Raw genomic sequence first — 21,303 nt, 5'->3', positions numbered from 1 at the left:
TCAGTTCCTAAGGTTCGCCTTTCTGGACAAACATTACCAGTTTGTGGCCCTCCCATTCGGATTAGCCACTGCTCCAAGGATTTTCACAAAGGTACTCGGGTCCCTACTAGCGGTTCTAAGACCGAGGGGCATTGCAGTAGTACCATACTTGGACGACATTCTAATTCAATCGTCATCCCTTTCAAAAGCAAAGGCTCATACAGACATCGTTCTGGCCTTTCTCAGATCTCACGGATGGAAGGTGAACATAGAAAAAAGTTCTCTGTCTCCGTCAACAAGAGTTCCCTTCTTGGGAACAATAATAGATTCCTTAGAAATGAGGATTTTTCTGACAGATGTCAGAAAGTCAAAGCTTCTAAGCGCTTGTCAAGTTCTTCATTCTGTTCCACGTCCTTCCATAGCTCATTGCATGGAAGTAGTAGGGTTGATGGTGGCAGCAATGGACATAGTTCCTTTTGCGCGAATTCATCTAAGACCATTACAACTGTGCATGCTGAAACAGTGGAATGGGGACTATACAGACTTGTCTCCAGTGATTCAAGTAGATCAGAAGACCAGAGATTCACTCCGTTGGTGGCTGACCCGGGACCATCTATCCAAGGGAATGAGCTTCCGCAGACCAGAGTGGGTCATTGTCACGACCGACGCCAGTCTAGTGGGCTGGGGCGCGGTCTGGGAATCCCTGAAAGTTCAGGGACTATGGTCTCGGGAAGAGTCTCTTCTCCCGATAAACATTCTGGAACTAAGAGCGATATTCAATGCTCTCAGGGCTTGGCCTCAGCTTGCAAAGGCCAGATTCATAAGATTCCAATCAGACAACATGACGACCGTTGCGTATATCAATCATCAGGGGGGAACAAGGAGTTCCCTGGCGATGAAAGAAGTGACCAAGATAATTCAATGGGCGGAGGATCACTCTTGCCATCTATCTGCGATCCACATCCCAGGTGTGGAAAACTGGGAAGCGGATTATCTGAGTCGTCAGACATTCCATCCGGGGGAGTGGGAACTCCACCCGGAGATCTTTGCCCAGTTGACTCAATTATGGGGCATTCCAGACATGGATCTGATGGCCTCTCGTCAGAACTTCAAGGTTCCTTGCTACGGGTCCAGATCCAGGGATCCCAAGGCGTCTCTAGTAGATGCACTAGTAGCACCTTGGACCTTCAACCTAGCTTATGTGTTTCCACCGTTTCCTCTCATTCCCAGGCTGGTAGCCAGGATCAAACAGGAGAGGGCTCCGGTGATCTTGATAGCTCCTGCGTGGCCACGCAGGACTTGGTATGCAGACCTGGTGAATATGTCATCGGTTCCACCATGGAAGCTACCTTTGAGACAGGACCATCTTGTTCAGGGTCCATTCGAACATCCAAATCTGGTCTCCCTCCAGCTGACGGCTTGGAGATTGAACGCTTGATTCTATCAAAGCGTGGGTTTTCAGATTCTGTGATAGATACTCTGGTTCAGGCCAGAAAACCGGTAACTAGAAAAATTTACCATAAAATATGGAAAAGATATATCTGTTGGTGTGAATCCAAGGGATTCCCATGGAATAAGATAAAAATTCCTAAGATTCTTTCCTTTCTGCAAGAAGGTTTGGAGAAAGGATTATCTGCGAGTTCTCTAAAGGGACAGATTTCTGCTTTATCTGTCTTACTACACAAACGACTGGCAGCTGTTCCAGATGTTCAAGCTTTTGTTCAGGCTCTGGTTAGGATCAAGCCTGTTTACAGACCTTTGACTCCTCCCTGGAGTCTAAATCTAGTTCTTTCAGTTCAAGGGGTTCCGTTTGAACCCCTACATTCCATAGATATTAAGTTATTATCTTGGAAAGTTTTGTTTTTGGTTGCTATTTCTTCTGCTAGAAGAGTTTCAGAGTTATCTGCTCTGCAGTGTTCTCCGCCCTATCTGGTGTTCCATGCAGATAAGGTGGTTTTGCGTACTAAGCCTGGTTTTCTTCCAAAGGTTGTTTCTAACAAAAATATTAACCAGGAGATAGTTGTACCTTCTTTGTGTCCGAACCCAGTTTCAAAGAAGGAACGTTTGTTACACAATTTGGACGTAGTCCGTGCTCTAAAATTCTATTTAGAGGCTACAAAGGATTTCAGACAAACATCTTCTCTGTTTGTCGTCTATTCTGGTAAAAGGAGAGGTCAAAAAGCGACTTCTACCTCTCTTTCCTTTTGACTGAAAAGCATCATCCGATTGGCTTACGAGACTGCCGGACGGCAGCCTCCTGAAAGAATCACAGCTCACTCTACTAGGGCTGTGGCTTCCACTTGGGCCTTTAAGAACGAGGCTTCTGTTGATCAGATATGTAAGGCAGCGACTTGGTCTTCACTGCACACTTTTGCCAAATTTTACAAATTTGATACTTTTGCTTCTTCGGAGGCTATTTTTGGGAGAAAGGTTTTGCAAGCCGTGGTGCCTTTCGTTTAGGTAACCTGATTTGCTCCCTCCCTTCATCCGTGTCCTAAAGCTTTGGTATTGGTTCCCACAAGTAAGGATGATGCCGTGGACCGGACACACCAATGTTGGAGAAAACAGAATTTATGCTTACCTGATAAATTACTTTCTCCAACGGTGTGTCCGGTCCACGGCCCGCCCTGGTTTTTTAATCAGGTCTGATGAATTATTTTCTCTAACTACAGTCACCACGGTACCATATGGTTTCTCCTATTTTTTTCCTCCTGTCCGTCGGTCGAATGACTGGGGTGGGCGGAGCCTAGGAGGGACTATATGGCCAGCTTTGCTGGGACTCTTTGCCATTTCCTGTTGGGGAAGAGATATTCCCACAAGTAAGGATGACGCCGTGGACCGGACACACCGTTGGAGAAAGTAATTTATCAGGTAAGCATAAATTCTGTTTTTATCTTGGAAAGTTCTGTTTTTGGTAGCTATCTCTTCGGCTTGTAGAGTTTCAGAGTTATCTGCCTTACAGTGTGATTCCCCTTATCTGATCTTCCATGCAGATAAGGTAGTTTTGCGTACCAAGCCTGGGTTTCTTCCTAAGGTGGTATCTAATAAGAATATCAATCAGGAGATTGTTGTTCCGTCACTGTGTCCTAATCCTTCTTCAAAGAAGGAACGTCTATTACACAATCTTGAAGTGGTTCGTGCTTTAAAGTTTTATTTACAAGCTACTAAGGATTTTCGTCTAACATCTGCATTGTTTGTTGTCTACTCTGGACAGAGGAGAGGCCAAAAGGCTTCGGCATCTTCTCTTTCTTTTTGGCTGAGAAGCATAATCCGTTTTGCTTATGAGACTGCTGGCCAGCAGCCTCCTGAAAGAATAACAGCTCATTCCACTAGAGCGGTAGCTTCCACATGGGCTTTTAAAAATGAGGCCTCTGTTGAACAGATTTGTAAGTTGGCGACTTGGTCTTCCCTTCATACTTTTTCTAAATTCTACAAATTTGATACTTTTGCTTCCTCGGAGGCTATTTTTGGGAGAAAGGTCTTGCAGGCAGTGGTGCCTTCCGCTTAACTTCCTGCCTTGTCCCTCCCTTCATCCGTGTCCTAAAGCTTTGGTATTGGTATCCCACAAGTAATGGATGAACCCGTGGACTGGATACACCTTACAAGAGAAAAGAAAATTTATGCTTACCTGATAAATTTCTTTCTCTTGTGGTGTATCCATTCCACGGCCCGCCCTGTCATTTTAAGGCAGTTTTTTTTTATTTTTAAACTACAGTCACCACTGCACCCTATAGTTTCTCCTTTTTCTTGCTTGTCTTCTGTCGAATGACTGGGGGTGGCAGTTAGGGGCGGAGCTATATAGACAGCTCTGCTGTGGGTGTCCTCTTGCAACTTCCTGTTGGGAAGGAGAATATCCCACAAGTAATGGATGAACCCGTGGACTGGATACACCACAAGAGAAAGAAATTTATCAGGTAAGCATACATTTTTTTTTTTTTTTGCCAGGCTCATGAAGGTGTTTAAAATGCAATAAAATGGTTCACGCTAATAGTAACTAATCATAGAAAATAAGACCATTATTTTAAAAGTATGACTCAGATGTGAAACTGCACTTTAAAGGGACATATTATTCATTTTTTTCATGTATATGAAAGAGAAGCTGTTCATGTATATTAGAGAGCAGGAGTTATTATATTTTTTTGCCTAAAAAAGGGTTAAGTAAATACATTTCATACACCTCCCTCTAATCATGCGTGCTGCCATTTTGGAACCTAAGTTACATCACAGGTATCTGAATGAGAGTTATTACAGATGTGGAGCACTAGAATGTAGTGAAAGATAGATTTCCTTCCATACAGCAGGGAGAGTCCACGACTTCATTCCTTACTGTTGGGAAATACAACACCTGGCCACCAGGAGGAGGCAAAGACACCCCAGCCAAAGGCTTAAATATCCCTCCCACTTCCCCTATCCCCCAGTCATTCTTTTCCTTTCAACACTATAGGAGGTGGCAGAGAAGTGTAGGAAGATTTGGATAGTCCTGTTATGGGTATGTTCCCTTCAAGAAAGGACTGGAGTTTTAAGTAATCATGTCAACCTCTCAGTGAGAGTATTGATGAAAGTTAGAGTCTGGAGATGCAGGGAAAGTTTTTATGCAAACCCATCCAGACTGTCGCCTATCAGCTCCTGAGCAATCAGTGTTGACGAGTTTCACTGCTTGCTGTTACACACTCAAGTCCATGTCAGAAGCGTGGCTGCAAGACTCACACTTGAGAGGCTGTGCCTGTTGCACAGCATGGATCCTGGAGGTAAGACTGTTTTATAGATACACTTTTGCTATACAGCGCCTTTTTCATAGCAGGGGAAGTCCTGTCCAACGCACCACATGACCGGTTGCAGTCTTTTCATTTTCCTACGATCTTGCTGCGAACATCAGTCCTAAAGGAGAGCGTTTCACTGTTAGCTGTCTGGGTCTAGAAGGTGGTGAGTGCCCCAGCCATTGGGATTATAAAGGTGCCGTTTTTTTTAATAAAGCGTTTACGTTTTGTCTGTCCTTCTGTGAATATATCTTAGCTATGGAGGTTCCGCTCCTTCTGTACTGATGAATAATTCTTGTTTATATTGTTAGGAGGCCATGTTTTGCCCTGCTCAATTTTGTTCCATTTTCCTAAGCACTGTTCTAAAGTCTAAGAAGGTAGACAAGCCTGCTAATACTCATAGCACTATTAGCCCCTCTGAGCCGTCTATCACTAAGAAATTTGTTTCCCAAAAGATCACTACATTTTATACACTACCTGCTCCACATGCAGTTCCCCGCAGCGCAACTAATCCTCCATCTGGAGGGAGCTTTTTTCTGGCGGACTTTACTGAGCAGTTACAATCGGCTGTGTCTGTGGCCCTGAGTGCCTTACCTTGCTCTAGCAAATGGAAGAGATAGGTTAAACATAGTTCTCCTGACCTAAAGTCATCTAAATATTTGTCGGATTTTGCTACTATGTCCCAGCTATCCGAGGATGAGTTAACCTCTGTAGCTTCAGAGGGTGAACTTTCTGAGTCGGAGACTTTAGTTTCTAAACCACCTTCAGCGGAGGAACCCTCCTTTAGACTTAAAATTGAGCATCTGCATTTTTTATTAAAGTAGCTTCTGTCTACGCTAGAGGTTCCAGAGGCTACACTCCCTAAGGAACCTAAGATCCCTAAACTAGACAGGGTTTATGAAGACAGGAAGGTCCCTCTGACTTTTCCTGTGCCAGTTAAGATGGCGAACATTATTAGTAACGAATGGGAATGAATAGGATCTTCTTCTTCCCCCTCATCTACTTTTAAAAAATTATTTCCGGTCCTTGACTCTCAATTGGATTTGTGGGGCTCCATCCCTAAGGTGGATGGCGCTATTTCTATGCTGGCTAAGCGTACTACTATCCCTCTGGAGTAAAGTTCTTCTTTAGAGCGCCTATGAATAAGAAAATGGAGACATTTCTGAGTAAGATGTTTCAACATACAGGGTTTTTATTTCAACCAGCGGAAGCTGTAGCTGCGGTTGCTGGAGCAGCTACCTACTGGTGTGACAATCTGTCGGAGTTCATTGAGGTGGAGACTCCCCTCGAGGATATTCAGGAGTGAATTAAGGCCCTAAAATTTGCCAACTCTTTCATCTGTGACGCAAATATGCCTATTATTCGCCTAAATGCAAAGGCTTCTGGCTTTGCAGTCCTAGCCCACCGGGCTCTCTGGTTGAAGTCTGGGTCTGTGGATATGACTTCTAAATCCAGACTCCTTTCTCTTCCTTTTAAGGGGAAGATTATATTTGAAACAGGGCTGGACTCTATTATTTCTACGGTTACCAGAGCGAAAGGGGCCTTCCTACCGCAGGATAAGAAAAATAGGCCTAAGGTAGGCAATTGTCTAATTTTCATACCTTTCGTTCTAACAAATCACTATGACAGCAATCCTCATCCAGGTCCGAGCAGCCCAAGAGTACTTGGAAGCCGACTCAGTCCTGTAATAAGTCCAAACAGACTAAAAGGCCCACCGAGAACAAATCGGCATGAAGGGGTGGCCCCAGATCCGGGATCGGATCGAGTAGGGGGCAGACTGTCTTTTTTTTTTTCCCAGACGTTTGGTTCCAGGATGTACAGGATCCTTGGGTCCTGGAGGTTGTATCTCAAGGATACAGGATAGGATTCAAGTCTCATCCGCCCAGGGGCAGATTTCTACTCTCCAGTCTGTCTACAAGACCAGAAAAGAGGGCTGCCTTCTTAGGTTGCATATGGGATCTCTCCTCTCTAGGAGTAATTGTCCCGGTACCTATAGTAGAAAGAGGTTTGGGGTTTTATTCAAACCTTTTCGCGGTTCCAATTCTTGACCTAAAGTGCCTCAACAAGTTTCTGAGTGTTCCCTTTTTAAGATGGAGACAATACGGTCAATCCTTCCTCTGGTTCAGGAAGGACAGTTTGACCACCTTAGACCTGAAGGATGCATACCTTCATGTTCCGATACACAGGGAACATTTTCAGTTCCTGAGGTTTGCCTTTCTGGACCAGCACTTCTAGTTCATAGCTCTTCTGTTTTGCCCAGCTACTACTCCAAGGATATTTACAAAGGTTCTGGGGGCAATCTGTAGCCATTGCCAGAACACAATGTATTGCAGTAGCGCCTTACCTGGACGATATCTTGGTGCGAGCACCATCTTTTCGTCTAGCGGAAGAACATTCAGAGTCTTTTCTTAATCTTCTTCGATCACATGGATGATAAACTTGGAAACGAGTTCTCTTACTCCAAGTACAAGGGTGAATTTCCTGGGGACAATAATAGACTCCATATTCATGAGAATATTCCTCACAGACCAGAGACGTTGCCAACTAACTTCTGCATGCCTTGCCCTCCCAGGCCTCCTTGAGACCCTCAGTGGCTCAGTGTATGGAGGTGATCGGACTCATGGTGTCCTGTATGGCCTTTTGCCAGATTCCGTCTCAGACCCTTACAACTATGCATGCTGACAAAATGGAATGGCGACCATTCAGATCTGTCTCAACAGAGACTCGCTCTCTTGGTGGCTCTGTCCAGATCATCTGTCCCAAAGCATATGCTTCTTGAGACCGTCCTGGGAGATTGTAACTACAGACGAAAGAGTTTCCGGCTGGGGAGCCGTTTGGGGTGCCAAGAAGGCACAAGGACTGTGGACTCAGGAGGAGTCCTCCCTTCCGATCAATAAATTGTAACTCCGGGCAATCTTCAATGCCTTGAAGGCTTGGCCCCTTCTGGGTTTGTCCCAGTTTATCAGATTCCAACAGACAATATAACCTTGGTTTCCTACATTAACCATCGGGGGGGGAACGAGAAGTTCCTTGGCGATGAGAGAAGTATCTCAGATACTACAGTGGGCGGAGACTCATAGATGTACGCTGTCAGCGATGCACATTCCGGGTGTGGACAACTGGGAAGCAGACTTCCTCAGCAGGCAATCATTTCACCCAGGGGAATGGTGTCTCCACCCCGAGGTCTTTGCAATGATATGCAGCGAGTGGGGGATGCCGGAGGTAGATTTCATGGCATCCCACCTCAATACCAAGCTACCCAGGTAAGGGTCGAGGTTGAGGGATCCTTAGGCGGAATTGAAAGATGCCCTAGCAGTACCATGGAGGTTCAGGCTCATATCTTTTTCCTCCATTACCGCTTCTCCCTCGTGTGGTGGCTCGCATCAAGCAGGAGCGAACATCAGTTATTCTGATTGCTCCATCGTGGCCGCGAAGGATGTGGTTTGCAGATCTTGTGGGGATGTCCTTATCTCCTCAGTGGAGGTTACCTTGTTGCAGAGATCTGCTGATACAAGGTTCCTTTGTTCATCAAAATCTAGATTCTCTGAGGCTGACTGTGTGGACATTGAACGCTTAGTCTTAGCCAAGAGAGGGTTCTCTGAGACTCTCTGGTTCAAGCTCGTAAGCCAGTTACTCGTCGTATTTACCATAAAGTGTGGAGGACTTACTTGTACTGGTGTGAGGAGCGTTGCTTTTCCTGGCATAAGGTTAGGGTTGCCAGAATTTTATCTTTTCTCCAGAATGGACTGGAGAAGGGGTCTATCTGCTAGTTCCCTGAAGGGACAGATATCGGCCCTTTCAGTTTTACTGCACAAGAGATTGGCTGAGCTTCCGGATATGCAGTCCTTTGTTAAGACTCTGACTAGGATCAGACCTGTGTTTAGATCTGAGGCTCCGCCTTGGTGCCTAAATCTTGTTCTTAGAGTTTTGCATCAGGCTCTGTTTGAGCCTATGCATACTGTTGACATTAAATTTTTATCTTGGAAGGTTCTTTTTTTGCTCGCTATTGCCTCTGTGTGCAGAGTTTCTGAGATTTCTGCTTCACAATGTGACTCCCCTTATCTTGTTTTTCATGCTGATAAGGCGGTTTTACGTACTAAATTAGGGCTCCTCCCTAAGGTGGTGTCGGACCGTAACATTAATCAAGAAATAGTTGTTCCTTCCTTGTGTCCTAATCCTTCTTCAGCAAAGGAATGCTTGCTTCACAATCTGTATGTGGTTCGTGCCTTGAAGTTCTATCTTCAGGCTAAACTAAGAAATTCAGACAATCTTCCTCTTTGTCATCTATACGGGGAAGCATAAGGGGCAGAAGGCTACTACGACTTCCCTATCTTTCTGGTTGAGGAGTGTCATCCGCTTAGCTTATGAGACAGCGGGGCGACGGCCTCCTGAGAGGATAATGACTCATTCCACTAGAGCATTGGCTTCCTCCTGGGCTTTTAAGAATGAAGCCTCAAGTGATCAGATTTGTAAGGCTACTACGGGGTCCTCCTTGCACACTTTTTCTAAATTTTATAAGTTTGATGTGTTTGCTTCGGCTGAAGCAGCTTTCAGGAGAAAAATTTTGCAGGCTGTGGTGCCCTCAGAATAGGGCCCGCCTCATTTTTTGTTCTCTCCTGTTATTCATTTAGTGTCCTCTGGAGCTTGGGTATAGTTTTCCCAACAGTAAGGAGTGAAGTCGTGGACTCTCCCTGCCTTATGGAAGGAAAACATAATTTATGCTTACCAGATAAATTCCTTTCCTTCCGGGCAGGGAGAGTCCACGACCCTGCCCGTAATTTATTTTTTGATGGGCGGCTCCCTTTTTATATTATTTCTTCTGGCACCTTTATACCCTGATGTTTCTCCTACTTTTCCTTGTTCCCTCAGCAGAATGACTGGGGTATAGGAGAAGTGTGAGCGATATTTAAGTCTTTGGCTGGGGTGTCTTTGCCTCCTCCTGGGGGCCAGGTATTGTATTTCCCAACAGTAAGGCATGAAGTCGTGGACTCTCCCTGCCAGGAAGGAAAAGAATTTATCTGGTAAACATAAATTATGTTTTTAACATGGCTATAAAGGGAAGCAGGGAATAACATCAGTACTATGATTATAAAATGTATTTAGTGTTTAATGTCCCTTTTAAAATTAAGGTGAAACACAGAGTGTACAGTTGTGTCCTGGTACTCTGTTCACTGGGACAATTCTCACAGACAAAATGGCATATTCAGCACTGGAATATCAATTTTTCAAATAGCTCTGTAATCCATTTTGCAAAATTCTCTTTTAGATAGAACATAGAGATGTATTTGTTTCTCATGTGCCTTTAATCAACTTAAAAAAATACTTCTGTGCAATCACTGCGTAACAGCTTAACAACATTTTTTATAGCACTAAACCAGACTTTCTTCTGTGCCCTCCTTTACTTTCCTCACTTCCTCTATGGTATGAATTGTGTAATAGAATTGTTCCCTTTTTCTAAAAACATATTTGCACCATATGGGAAGGAAAGCATGTAATTCAGTATAAGATTCCATAATTCAAAAACTATACACTAATAGAACATGGTAGTCAATTTCTCAATGTTTTAATTTTTGTGAATATTAAAAAAACTTTATAGATAATGTATTTTTGAATAAGAAAATAAAAAACCGAATCCATGAGAAGCACCACACTACATTTATGATGCTTTTACCAAAAGTAGTCTGAGGAGGCTCTATCTATATCACCTTAAACACTAAGGGGCCGATTTAAGAAGCTCCGTTTGGCCCCGATGCCTCTGTTTCTGTGCGAGGCTTCAGGCTCGCCGGAAACAGGAGTTAAGAAGCAGCAGCCTTAAGACTGCTGCTCCTTAACTCGTACGCCACCTCTGAGGGGGAGTACAGCAATCAGCCCTATCACATACGATCGGGTCGATTAACACCCCCTGCTAGCGGCCGTGAATCTGCAGGGGGCGGCAGAACTGCTTGTGCAATGATAAATGCCGACAGTGTATGCTGTCGGCATTTATCAATTTGCGGCAGACATGATCGCTTCAGCGGATCATGTCTGTTCGCACAATGGTAAATCTACCCCTAAATGCTAGATCTAATCATATATTCAAAGTAAAAATTGACAGTAGAATAATATGCAGATAGTTTTAATTTAGTAATTAGTGCCATCATGTTGTTAAATGAAATGCTTTCTAACAGGAATCTTCATCTTCAAATAATCTGCTAAAGTCAAAATTAAACTTTCATTATTCAGATAGAACACGCAATTTTAATCAACTTTCCAATATACTCCTATTATCTAAATGTACACAATCAGCTGATAGGCTGGCCTATAGGTATGAACAACAGATTTTGTTTTCTTTAAAAAATATATATATATATATATAGAGAGTGAGAGAGAGAGAGAGATTTTAATTAAGCTAAAATTAACCAATATTACATTTTTGGAACCTAGGTCACACTGCAGTATCTGAAGGAGAGTTGCACATATGCACTAGATCAGTACTGGAATGAAGTGTGAGACAAATTTCAACATGGCAGCTTTCATGACTAGAGGGAGACGGGGAATAACCTCTAAAATGTATTTAGTGTTTAATATCCTTTCAAATTATGCAATTAATTTGTGCTTTGGATAACTTAAAGGAAATAATACTTATATGCTAAATCACTTGAAAGTGATGCAGCATAACTGTAAAAAGCTGACAGGAAGATATCACCTGAGCATCTCTATGTAAAAAAGGAAGATATTTTACTTTAAAATGTCCTCAGCTCACCAGAGTAACTGCTGTGTAAACAGTTATACTTTAGTTGCTGTCCAGCTTCAGGTTAAAAAAAAAAAGGAAGAAATGAACAGCAGCCAATCAGCATCAGAGGCCATGAACTGTGATCTCATGAGATCTCATAGTAAACTTCCTTAAACTGAAAAGGGAAATAACATGAGTGTGCATGAGGACACGCTCCCTTGCAGGTCCTGGGACAGGCATTCTGATTTGCTGCTTAAAGTCCTTTATAATGGGGTGTAAATACTTAAAGAATTTTGAGGTAAAATATCTTTCTTTTTTACATAGAGATGTTTAGGTGATATTTTCTAGTCAGTTTTTTTACAGCTATGGTGAATCACTTTCAAGTTTTTCAACACTTGGGTATCATGTCCCTTTAAGTAACCTGTATAAATAACAAAAATATTATAAATATTTTATAATTTATTATAAATAATAAAAATATTTCAAGTATTACACTGCGCCCACCCGGCTACTACATAATTGAACCTGGCTGCCAACATTTTCTGTGGAGAACACCGTTATATTGATAGTATTGTGATTGCAATAATAATTCTACACAGCCCTGATAAAGCTTCAGAAGATGTCTGAGCATGAATCAGCGGTAGTATGGAGAATACTGAGAACTCAACCCTGATGAGCTCTTCTGGAGAAAAGATTGTTCTTTGAACTGTTTTGAATCCATTTGCAGTTTATCACTAGATATTCTATTTTATTTGTCATTATTCTTGATTTTATAACAGTGATTGTCTATATATTTTTTTTCTTTTATGATCAAGACTTTTTGCTCTGGTGCTATAAGTTTTTTTTTAAAGTTTTCATTCTTATAGAAATGTCAATACTTGTTTTAATGCTGCAAATATATAATTTGTCTGTAGTTAAAGGGACATTAAAACACTACGTACATTTTATAAGCTTAGTACTAATGTTATTCCCCACCTCCCTCTATTCATAGGTGCTGCCATGTTGAAATCTAACTTTCATTGCATTCCAGTGCTGACATGTTTGCACATGAGAAGGCTGTGCATGAAATGTGTTTAGTGTCCATTTAAATATCTCAAGACTGTTTTTCTTTAAAGTGAATGTAAAGTCACCTCTTGTGCTTAACGCAATATTGTGAAGCAATTCAAATAAGGGGGACTTTAATTTATCGATTTTCCCAATGTTATTAATCGTAAATTATACGTTTTTATCTCTGTTTTCTTGCCGCGCTTCCTCCGCCCACCATATTGTCACTTATTATTAAAACAATTGACGGCTACTCTTGCTAATCCGCTTCCACCCCTCCTGGGGCGTTCAACCCCTTTTTAGATACATCATGTGCTTCTTTTGCGCATGCGTTAGAAAATGTTATCCCCATTCAGAAGCAATGCGCGTTCACGGGACGCGCATGCGCTATAGAACACAATTCTCAAATGAGCAGTAAACAAAGAACAATCGTATTGTTCTTCTCCTGACAGGCTATAAAACGATTGTGAATGCTGAAATGGGCATACATTTTAATAATAGAGCCTATCCAGAGTTGGTATATATTCAATCGTTATTTGAGATAAAAATTTATATTAGGTATTCAGTAGATCATTTATATATATATATAGAGCTTTTTGACCTAATAAATGTCAATGCTCATCAATGCAATATTTACAAATTGCGTGATTATTTTAAAGGTTTAAAATTGATAGATCTATGAAATTATGCGCATGCGCAGAAAAATATAGCTCCACGGGTGCGCCATTCACACATATGTATAGAGCGGGTGGGACCGGTCTATACGTCAGAATGGGAAGAATACGGAAGTTCCAGGTGGGAGGAGGAAGATAGATATCGCAAAGAATTTAGTAATTAAAATATATAATCAATCTTAATTTTTTTTTTTTTTTAAACCTAGCGGTTATGATACAGATGGGTAAAAGAGTTATTAGGAGGCAGCTGATGTAAAAAAAATTGACATTCACTTTAACAATCTTATCGTTCCTATTAATGTTTCTGTTCCAAAATTAAACTTATAATCATATGTTTTTTTCCAAGCAAATCAAGTCAATTGAAAGATATATACGAAGGCTGGAGTTTCACATCAGTAAGGTAATTTTATAATATATATTTATATATATATATATATATATTTTTTACCCATTTATTTTAATAAAACAAAAATGTGCGTGTGCATTTGAAAGTCAGACGCATTTGAAAAAACAAATGTAATATTCTTAAAGGGTAATACAATCTATAAATGTTGCACTAGATCCCATATTTTTCTGTGATTTATGATTTTGAAAATCTTATAAATATATTAATATTTTTGTGTAAGATTATTAAAATGTATATATTTATGTTTGATAATAAAGAGGAATAACAAGAATGAGATATAGGCTTACAGATATGCAATTTTACCCATCATGATATCCTATGAATTTAACTGCTTGTTTTTACCTATTGTGTGCCGGGAAGTCTCTTGAAAATTAGCACACTTTTTTATTCCTGTGATGACTGATTCTGTAAGAGAGCAGCTGCACTCACAATGCAGCAGTAAAACAGCCATTCACATAGGGTATTAAGGCATATTCATTATTTTCATGGAAATGACAGATTATTTTTAAATACAGTCATGAAGCAATGCTAATGCTATACAGACAACAGTTGCATATGTCATGTAGTTCCAGTCTAGGAGGCATAATAGTTTAAAGGTGACGGATTGAAAAGCAAATGTCTTGTACGGAATGAGTAGTATCAGTATCCTCTATATTGAATCAATGTTTTGGTTTTCTTATATTCTGCTTTATGGTAAAAATGTTGTTCCTTTTTGCTTTATTATATTGGATCTAATGTTTACCTTTAGTGCAGCAATGACCTGTTTTATACTCATGCATTTGCAGGTATTGGCAATGTTCAGCCAATTGCAAAATTACTTCTGGCTGTACATTCAGAAAGCATATAATTTGACTTTTGAACCTGTTTCATTATCCGATCTTTTCTGTCTTCCGATAGGTAGATGAGCTTTATGAAGCCTACTGCATCCAGAGGAGACTGCGAGATGGGGCGTCTAAAATGAAACAGGCGTTTGCAGTATCTCCTTCAAGCAAAGCTGCTAGAGAGAGTTTGTCTGAGATAAACAAGAGTTTCAAAGAATACACAGAGGTTTGTGTATTGAAGGGCATCCATATTATGGACAATATTGTGTATTAATATTCCATATTATAGAATTACTCTACTAGTATTGGAATAGATTAATTATTTTAAACACTTTAAAAATATTTACAACTAATACAAGAATGAACTATGAAAACTGTTGAAATCTTAAAGTGTTTCATATTCTTTTAACGCCTAACTGTTCCTAACTGGCCTCTGCCAAGGAAATTAAACTACTGAATTTTAAGCCAAGATAAACCTGGGATACAACATGGTGACACCTATTAATTTATGAAGGCTAAAACTTAACACTCATTTATACAAGTAATATACAAGTAATATAGTCTTAAAAAGAAATAAAATAAATATGCTTTTTTAATTTTGACATCATTTTGCTTAGTGAGTATTTGTCCCTTTAAACCTATATTAAAATTAATGGACTACCCTATAGTGATATGTTGCTCAAATAAATGTTACCATGTATATGTATATATTTTTTCATATATTTTTGTATTTTTAAGTAAAACTAACAGATGTGTGATTGCCCTGGGACTCTACAGCTTACTGGCTGACAGCAACAACTTCCACATACAAAAGTGGGTCTACTTAAAGGGACACTCAAGTCAAATAAAATTTTCATAACTCGCATAGAACATGCAATTTTAAACAACTTACCAATTTACTTCCATTAACAAAATGTGCACAGTCTTTTTATATTTACATTTTTTTGAATCACCAGTTCCTACTGAGCATGTGCAGGAGAAATTCACAGAATATATGTATATGCATTTGTGATTGGCTGATAGCTGTCACATGATACAGAGTGAGTGGAAAAACACATAACTTTGAGATTTGTCGCCAAAAAAATCTACTTCCCATTTGAAGTTCAGGCTAAGTGCTATAGCATTGTCTTGTTATGTATTTGTTAGTTATGCAAATCTACTATATTTACTGGTCCTTTAACACAAAAAACACAGTTTAAAAACAAAACAAAAAACAAAGCATTGTAATACATGTTGAAATATTATGTTTTAGATGAGACAGCGAACATTTTTGATTATCATGATCCTTTATTTTTATTGTTAAAGAGGCTTTCATAACATACTGCATGTTGTAGCCCAAAAAACTGGAATGCTTGTAATTTCCTCAGTGTTGATGTGAGGGAAGATTTACTTCAAGTATTACTGAACAGTTCTGTTGAGTGTCAATTACTGCTGCCTCAAGAATAACTTATCTGCTCCAACTAGACATTTCTTTGTTTACGTCACACAAGTGCACAACCTTTGTACTTGAACATTTGTGCTGCAATGATTTTAGGATTAATTAAATAAAATATACTTTCATGTGTGCGTCTCTGAAAGGCTAAATCTGACAGCCTAAAAATTATTATAACACAGAACAGTTATAAATAAAACATTTTTATTTTATTTATACACTCTAAAAAAACAAATATTAGATCCAATATTAGTGTAAATTTCCTTCTTAATATGAGAAGATTCCACTGCTTCATTCCTTACTTGTGTGAATACAGAACCTGGCCACCAGAAGGAGGCAAAGACACCCCAGCCAAAGGCTTAAATACCTCCCCCACTCCCCTCATCCCCCAGTCATTGTTTGCCTTTTGTAGAGAAGTGTCAGAAGATTTCGGAGTAATTCCTTAGGAGCGGTATCTGCCTTTCTAGATGGGACTGGAGTTTTAAGTAGTCTTGTCAGTCTCTCAGTGAGAGCATTGACGAAAGTTAGAGTCTGGAGATGCAGGGAGAGTCTTTCTGTGAACCCATCTAGACTCATATTAACAGCTCCTTAAGCAATCAGCGTTGAAGAGTTTCGCTGCCTGCTTTCTTCACTCAAGTCCATGTCAGAAGCGCTGCTACTATCTGTCAAACTTAAAGGACCTTGTCATTGTTCCACAGCATAGATTCCCGTAAGATCGTTTCATTATTTTACACACGTTAACGATAGAAGACAGGGTCACAGTGGGACTCTTTTATCTTTATGGAATCTAGGTTTAATATCTCCTGAGGGGGATTATTGAACAGTGGGTTTTTAAATCATATTTGTTATGTTATTTCAACTGCTTATGTGTAAGAACGTTTGGGCTCTTAGGCTGATACAGAACGTACAGGTTATTTTCATTTTGAGAACTGTGCAGTTTCTTTATATTAAGTTGGCGCGCTTTTTCCTTAACAGGGGCAGGTCCTACATGAGCACCATGTGACCGGGAATGGTCAAGTTTTTTTCACCTCTTCTGATTCCTGACCGGGTGTCTGCGGAGAGGAGCATCTTCTCTATCCATCTGGGTCATAGGAGGTGGTGAGTGCCCCAGCCATTGGGGGTATAAGGTGCCAGTTGTTTTTCCTTTCTATAATTTGATATAGACAAGTTATGAAAGATTCTGATAATTTAGAGGGGGATCCCTCTGATACAGAATTTGATACCTGTGTATATTGTGAGGAGGCCCGGGTAATCCAGCCCTCTCAATTATGTTCCGTATGCCGCAATAGAGTGTTCTCATCAACCAATGTGGAGATGTTAGAGACCACTGAGCCATCCGCCTCTGAGGACTCTTCGTCCAGTGAGGTGTGTTCCCTAGATTCTGTTCCTACATATGCAGTTTTCCAGAGTTCTGATCCTCCTTCGCCTGTAAGGGTTTTTTTTCTACCAGAGGTTACCATGCAGTTCCGCATTGCCATCTCTTACGGCCTTAGCGAGGTTACCTTTTCCTGCTGCGCGCAAGCGAAGGGTTAATCCGGGCTCTCCTGCCCAAGGACATTTGTGTAAAATAACAATTGTGTTCTCTAGGGACACGGTTCCCTCTTAGGCTTTAGAGGAAGAACCTCCAGGGTCGGAGTTTGCTGACTTGGGTCCTCCGACTACGGAGGGCTTAGCATTTAGATTTAGATTGGCACGCCTGCGTTTACTTCTGAGAGAGGTTTTGGTGATGTTAGAGGTTTCCAGTACTGCTCCGTCAGTTGAATCTCAGTCCTCTAAATCAGATAACGATCTTAACTAAGATGAGTGGAGGATTGTGATATTCCTTGTCGTCTTGTTTTACCTTTTGTTTTATCATTTATTTAAAATCCCAGTTCCAAGCTCTATGGGGGGTTGTGTCGTATGAAAGGCAGGACCTGTTTTTGTTTACACACTTCTTTTCAGCTTATCACTTGTGGGCGCTTGCCTTTTTTCTTTTTCTTTGCTATTTCATTCCGGATAGTTTTTTGTTTTTTGAGCTCTGGAATGTTTTAGAAACTCTTCTTAGAAAGACGTTTCGTCACATGGGATTTTTGATACTATCGACTTTGATTGTCGAGATTGTTGGAAGCTTATAGATTTCTGCTCGGGGTGACAGTTCCGCTGATATTTTCGAGGAAAATTTTAAGCCTTGGAGTTTAATTTCTTTAATTTGATTATTCAGTTGTTCTAGCTTTGCTGGAACTTAAGAAGCTTCGTTTTAGCCTGGGAGTGTTCAGTAAGATACGTCCTATTCTAGATGACAGACAGGACCTGTTGTGGATACTAGTTAGGTCTGTTCCTTCTTTCTACTTAGGAGAAGGAGTTTTTTCTTCTTCTAGATTCTAGTCCAGGTACAGCAGGCCCATCCTAGTTAACAGGTTGGACCTGTTTAGGTATTATCTGGTATGGGTGCTTGATACTGGATCATATGGATCTAGGGGTCCTAGAGGCCGGAACTAGACTTCTTTTCTGGGCAATTGTCTTGTCAGAGAAGACGAGGGACCTTTGGAGTCATTGTCCCGGTATCTATCACACTGCAGGAATATTTTTTTTCCACTGTTGGTGCATACCCTAATAGGGGGAGGGGCTTCCCATCCTAATTGGGTTCTATGATATTGAAGCAGAGCTTATTAGTTCTTCTTTTCGCTGGAGAATGTCAGGTTCTCCCTTCCTTTGTTCAGAAGAAGGATGTCTTTTCTGTTTCATCCTTTTTGTGCAAATTCGGTTCTTAAGAACCATATGCTTCTGTAAACCTTGTTCTGATCCTTCTTGGAATCTGGGCATTAAGATGGCAGTATCCTGCTTCCAGATTTTACAGTAGTTCCCAGGTCTCGGCCTTTCTGGGTTTCTTACCTTCGCCTGCTAATAGACTTTTAGGGATTTTCTCGTGTCTTTTTGATCCTCAGAGTTGGATCTAGACCTGAGTTGCTGGTGTCGACACCAGAGTGGATCTGGATGCTGTTTGGTCTTAGGGACAGGGATTTTTATCTACCCTGCCTAGCAAGCTGAAGGCTTAGCGTTGAATCCTGCTGTGGCAGCTTTCTTTTAATCCAGAGATCTTGCGAATTTACCATCCGGTTATGCCCTCCAGCCGGGGGTGCAGAGTTATAGCAACAGCCGAGGTTGTGACTTTGGCATGGTGCTGGTGATTCTGTCTGAACAAACTTACATGGAATACCGGTGGGGGAAATCATTTCCCAGTGTTACATTCAGATTTCCCTGTTTTCTCTTAGTTCTCCCGGGGCAGTTTTGACCTTGTCGTTTCCTTTTCCGTGGGGAGTGTCCTAGGGAGGTCCGTGGGTTGAGAGTTTCCTTCCGATTATTCCTTTGGTTTCTCAGCGAGCATTCTGCTTTGAGGATTTGGTCTTCTGGATTTGTACCAGTTGGGACCTCTCAGTGGGGAGACCTTCTTTTGAAGGAGGACAGTTCCTACTGCTAAACGGGGGGGTCTCGTGTTTGGTGGTGGACGGAAGCACACGTCGGCTCATTGCCAGCGACCCTCTCTATGAGTGTTCTCTTCAGGTTCGGATGTCCCCTACAATCATTTTGTGCTCGAATGTTTGTGTCGGATAGGGAAGCCGATCAGGCTTTCAAGTCGTCAGTGTTAGCTCCACCGCTTCTGTAGCAGAAGGTGGGTTTAAACCCAGATGGGGCTTCTGCCTTTTCATCCTGAATATGCTAGACATCTAGCATATCTTTTAACCTTCTTCTCTTCAGCCATGTCGAAGCAAATGTCAGTGAGACGTTTGCTCCGTTTATATCTAAAGTTGTGTCGCAGTTTATGGGCTTCGCCTCCATGGACCTTCTTACAGGGATCTGCTGGAGCAGGGTGCTTGTGTTCATCAGAACCTGGACTCTCTGAGGCTGACTGCGTGGAATTGAATGCTTAGTCTTAGCCAAGAGAGGTTTTTTTCCTGAAAGAATGTTGTTACTCTCTATCTAGCTCATAAGCCGGTGTATAGTCGCATCTATAATGGGTGCAAGACCTACTTTCTCTGGTATGTAGGGATTCTCCTGGCATAAGGCCAGGTTATCCAGGATTCTTTCCTTCTCCAGGATGCTCTGGGGAATGGACTTCTGTTAGCTCCCTTAGGGGACAGATTTCGTCCCTATCTGTTTTACTGCTCAAGAGGCTCACTAAGCTTCCAGATGTTAAGTCTTGTTCAGGGTTTGCCTACATCAAGCCTGTGTTTAGATCTAGTGCTCCTCCTTGGAGTTTATATCTTGTTCTAAGTTTTGCAGAAGGCTCCGTTTGGGCTTTATGCCTGAAGTTGGCATTAAGATTTTCTGTCTTAAAAGGTTCGGTTATCTTTTTTTTTCTTTCTACTGGCTATTGCTTCAGTGCACAGAGTGCCTGAGATGGCTGCCTTGCAATGTTAGGGTCCCTTACCTAGTTTTTTTATACAGCTAAGGATGTTCTCTCTGGGTTAGGTTTCCTTCCTATGGTTGTTTCAGATCGCAACATCAATCAGGAGATTGTGGTTCCTTCTTTGTGTCCTAATCCTCCTCCTTCAAAGGAGTGGTTATTTCATAACTTGGATGTGGTGCAGTCCTTGAAGTTCTATCTTCCGGCTACAAGGGAGTTTGGTCAAATTTCTTCCTTGTTTGTGTCTATTCTGGGATGCATAAGAGGCAGGATGCCTCATTCACTTCCTTGTTTTTCTGGTTGAGGAGCATGTTCGCTTAGCTTATAGAGTCAGCGGGACACAAGCCTCCTCAGAGGATTAAGGCTCATTTAACTCGAGCTGTGGCTCCCTCTTGGGTTTTGAGAATGAGGCCTTTAGGGATCAGATTTGTAGGGCAGCTACCTGGTCTACCTCACATATTTTTTCAAAATTTACATATTTGGCATTTTTGCTTCGGCAGAAGCATCTTTTGGGAACAGGGTCCGCCACTTTTTTTACCCTCCCGGTTTCATTGTGTCCTCTAGAGCTTGGGTATATGTTTCCCACAAGTAAGCAATGAAGCCGTGGACTCTCCTCATATTAAGAAGCAAAACATAAATTATACTTACCAGATAATTTCCTTTCCTTCTGTATGAGGAGAGTCCACGGCCCCCGCCCGAATTCTCTGTTGGGCGGACTTAAATTTGGTTTTGTTCTTCTGGCACCATTTATACCCTGATATTTCTCCTACTGTTCCTTGTTCCCTCGGAAGAATGACTAGGGGAGGGGGGGAGGTATTTAAGCCTTTGGCTGTGGTGTTTTTGCCTCTTCCTGGTGGCCAGGTTCTGTATTCCCACAAGTAAGGAATGAAGCCGTGGACTCTCCTCATACAGAAGGAAAGGAAATTATCCTGTAAGCATAATTTATTATTCAACTGTTCATATCATGTATGATATTTAAATTCAGTCCTTTAAAAAATAGTTTTAATACCAAATGCGTTAAATGTTCATGAATAAGGACACTGCCCTCCAGATATCTGTATATGTTTAAGTTCAGTGGAATCCAAAGCTCCAAA

General features: G+C 41.3%; 1 protein-coding gene across 4 annotated transcripts in view; it reads left to right on the top strand.

Annotated features, from left to right (window-relative positions):
• Nucleotides 1-21,303, top strand: part of RIPOR2 (RHO family interacting cell polarization regulator 2) — a 377,286-nt gene that overhangs the window by 254,433 nt on the left and 101,550 nt on the right. For all 4 annotated transcript variants that reach the window (XM_053714808.1, XM_053714807.1, XM_053714810.1 and 1 more), the window contains exons 6-7: nt 13,513-13,566; nt 14,470-14,619. In XM_053714808.1, the coding sequence (XP_053570783.1) occupies nt 13,513-13,566; nt 14,470-14,619 (204 nt within the window). The remainder of the gene's footprint in view (nt 1-13,512; nt 13,567-14,469; nt 14,620-21,303) is intronic.

This window comes from Bombina bombina, chromosome 5, assembly GCF_027579735.1.
Source record: "Bombina bombina isolate aBomBom1 chromosome 5, aBomBom1.pri, whole genome shotgun sequence".
Classification (NCBI taxonomy): Eukaryota; Metazoa; Chordata; class Amphibia; order Anura; family Bombinatoridae; genus Bombina; species Bombina bombina.
The sequence above is the reverse complement of the archived record's forward strand: the minus strand, read 5'-3'. Positions and strand labels throughout refer to the sequence as shown.